This window comes from Morone saxatilis, unplaced genomic scaffold, assembly GCF_004916995.1.
Source record: "Morone saxatilis isolate NCDOM2014 unplaced genomic scaffold, NCSU_SB_2.0 Contig12, whole genome shotgun sequence".
Classification (NCBI taxonomy): Eukaryota; Metazoa; Chordata; class Actinopteri; family Moronidae; genus Morone; species Morone saxatilis.
Window position 1 is genome coordinate 23,742,144 of NW_023339674.1, and position 3,248 is coordinate 23,745,391.

Genomic DNA, 3,248 nt, shown 5'->3' on the forward strand with positions numbered 1-3,248 from the left:
TGCTGACTCTAAAAGAGGAGGAATTCCCTCCTCTGTCAACATCATGTTGGAAAACGTGCCAGCGCCACACTACTTTTATTAAAAGGTGTTGCAATTGCTCCCAATATATCTTGTCTTTGAAGTCTCACATGATGGTGAAAAACTCCAAACTGTACGACAGAATGAATTAAAGGATCTCAGCCAAATCCAGGTCTTGCAGATTAGCCTTAATAGGTGTTGAAACCAATGACCTGAGGCTTAATGAGGTTGTAAACGACAGCAGACCTTGCTGCGATTATTTCCAGTGACAGACGATGGCGCCACTACGCAGCTATTAGGCCTTGATATTTCCCAGAGGTTGGAGTCACCCTCGGTAAACTAAGTAGTTATTGAATGTCAACTAATTAAACTCAGACGTGAGATGAATATAGTTCACTGGATGTTGCCATGCAGCTAGAATTTAGAAAAATGTTTAGCCTACTCTTCTATGAAACCAGTCAAAAAGGAAATCCATCAGTTTTATCAGGATGATATTCAGTTATCACAGCCAATCACTCCCTTTAGGAGTATTCTAGACGATTAAATGAGACAATAAATTACACTATTTATTATTGCGACTAATTAAACAGTGTAATCACCAAGAATGGGACTATTACAAGGGTTGTTCTTGTTGTCTCGCAGCCTCCCCGGGCTGTCCCTCTAAATGTTTTTAAGTGTACATTGGACACTCGTCTCTTCGCACCTCTCCGGTCCATCTCTACCGTCCACCTCCCGTTTCCATCCTCCTCTGCGTGTCCAAGTCAATCTCGCCTCACCTCTGATTGGCTGCATTTGTTATTCCTGCTAAATGGACTGCGCGCCGATTGGCTGCGGCGGCACCTTCGTCACGCGGCTAAAAGGGGTTTTTACTGGAGGTTTCTTCCTGTCAGCGACACATGTAGAACAAGCAGCTAACGGGACCCAGAGAGCAGACGGGAGGACAGTCAATTATAGCCTCTCTGCCAGCCTCGTTATTTCTTCCCCCTTTCTTTTTGCCCAAACAAGCACTTCTCGCTCTGAGGAAATTACGGCATGCGTAGACCTGTAATTACGTCTTGCAATGGACTCCTTTTGTTCCAGCGAAAAAACGAGCAGTAAAGCAGCAACAGTAAAACGGGAACCGTCCAGTGGAAATACTATCTGTTAACTCCATTTGCTCGGTACTCCGCTTGTTGCCATCCGAGCTCGAGTCCTCGCTGAGGTCCGCTGTCGCGCGGAGCTGGAGGCCGACCGCGCGCGATAGTGTCCGCGTTCTACCTGTACTTTTTGGGACTGTTGCAGCCAACCTGTTTACCTTCCTCCGCTTCAAGCCATTAACTTCACAGCCATTACACTTAAAAGAGACAAACGAGGTGGGTGTCGGTTGATATTACAGCTGTGTTGCATGTCGACTCGTTAAAATGTCTGTTTTATTCTTTCTAATTGCGGCTAGTTTACACTGGAAAACTAACCCCGTTGTGTCTTTCTGGTATGTGTTTTCTTTTAAGAATGCTAGCGGTGATACCTGATAGCCTGTGTTATTCTTGCGACATTACCCTGCTCCTCCTCCTCCTTATCGCCTATTTACGCATTTACTCCGCAATAACACCAATGTGATGCTACATTTCTTTCATTTTCCATCAAACAGCAGCAGCAGCCAGCGGACAGGACCTTTTATAGCACATGGCTGCCTGATATGTTTTTTCCCTCTCTCTCTCTTCTATTTCCATGACTTGGTCTCTGCGCCCAAATTGCCTGCCCGTGTAATTACTTGAGTTAGCCCATTTAAGTTAAAAGCCACCCCCCTTCCCCTCCTGTCCCCTCCGTCCCTCAGCGGGGGAAAAAAAAAGAAACTCCTCTCTGAATGAAACTTGACGATGGTCCGTCTTGTTTATCCAGGGAGTCACTTTCAGGTCGGCCTTTTGATTCATCTCCTTTTAGATTTAATCAGCACTAAGGTACGCTGTGGTTTGTCCCTAAGAGCCATCGCTAATGGGCTTACTGAATGCTTTTCTGTGTGCCCCCCCCCCTCCTCCTCCTCCCCTCCCAAACCCTAATTAGCCTACCTGCCTTTCAACAAAGATTTGGCTTTATCCATGTAGTCTGCCTGACCAAATTGGAGAGGATTACATTTGAACGAACCCACATTAATTTTGCGGGTGAAACAAATGCCCGCATTGCATTAGATTAGAACACTTAGCATCGTTACGGCAGGTCTGTGGTGTATCAGGGCTGTGTCCTGTTAAATATTGGTTTTTAGTTGCAAGACAGATCATATTCGTGGCTCAGGTCAAAGGCCAAGCAAGCATCAAGTGTTGGTGAACACAGAACCAATAAGCCAAACTGTTTGACATGTCCGTTTGAACCTTTTCATACAGTATTCCTTTGTGTTTTGCAGTAATCACCACCTTCCAGCTATTCAAACTGCAGTAGAGAGAGGAATTGTGTGGTGAAGTATTGCACTATTTAGAATTTCTTAGGACAGCTCAACAAAAGCCCATGCTGCATAATTGTCCCTTTGGCTCCCGGTGTTATCAGTTAACAGACATTCATCATGAGAGGTCCAATGAAGCAACAGCATGGGGATGAGACGGAGATCAAGGGCAGATTAGTTCACTAAATGACTCGTAGCTCTCTTGTAGCTGAACAAAACTCCAAACTGTTCCCTTTATGAGATCAGCTATTGTGCTTTGGCTCCATTTGCAGCCTGCAGCCGTTCAAAGACCACGCTGAAGCAACTTCAAAGGGCTGGAATTCTACATTTGATAATTGATAAATTCACATGTAGCGCGTGGTATACATGATCTTATTACCCGGTCGCACAGGGATCCAACATAGCCCTGTGACCCTTCCCAGGTCCTGACCTGGTTGTATACAAAACAAGACTTGCCTGGGTAAAGTATGAACAGCAGCCTTCTGGGTGTGACATCGTAACATTATCTCTTCTGTGTGTGTGTTTTAGGGACAATGGTGAATCCCGGAGGCAGCAGCCAGCCACCACCGGTGGGCACAGGTTCTCTGTCCTGGAAGCGGTGTGCAGGCTGCGGGGGCAAAATCGCAGACCGCTTCCTCCTTTACACCATGGACAGCTACTGGCACAGCCGATGCCTCAAGTGCTCCTGCTGCCAGGCCCAGCTGGGCGAAATCGGCACGTCGTGCTACACAAAAAGCGGCATGATCCTCTGTAGAAACGACTATATCAGGTGAGGAAAAGGCTGGAATGCATGCACCCGTTTTAGACGAGCACTCGT

General features: G+C 46.5%; 1 protein-coding gene across 1 annotated transcript in view; it reads left to right on the forward strand.

Annotated features, from left to right (window-relative positions):
- Positions 1-892: 892 nt before the first annotated feature.
- Positions 893-3,248, forward strand: part of lmo4b (LIM domain only 4b) — a gene marked incomplete in the record, with an annotated part of 9,958 nt that continues 7,602 nt past the window's right edge. The window contains 2 exon segments of the mRNA XM_035653919.1: positions 893-1,370; positions 2,960-3,200. Of these exon segments, the coding sequence (XP_035509812.1) occupies positions 2,965-3,200 (236 nt within the window).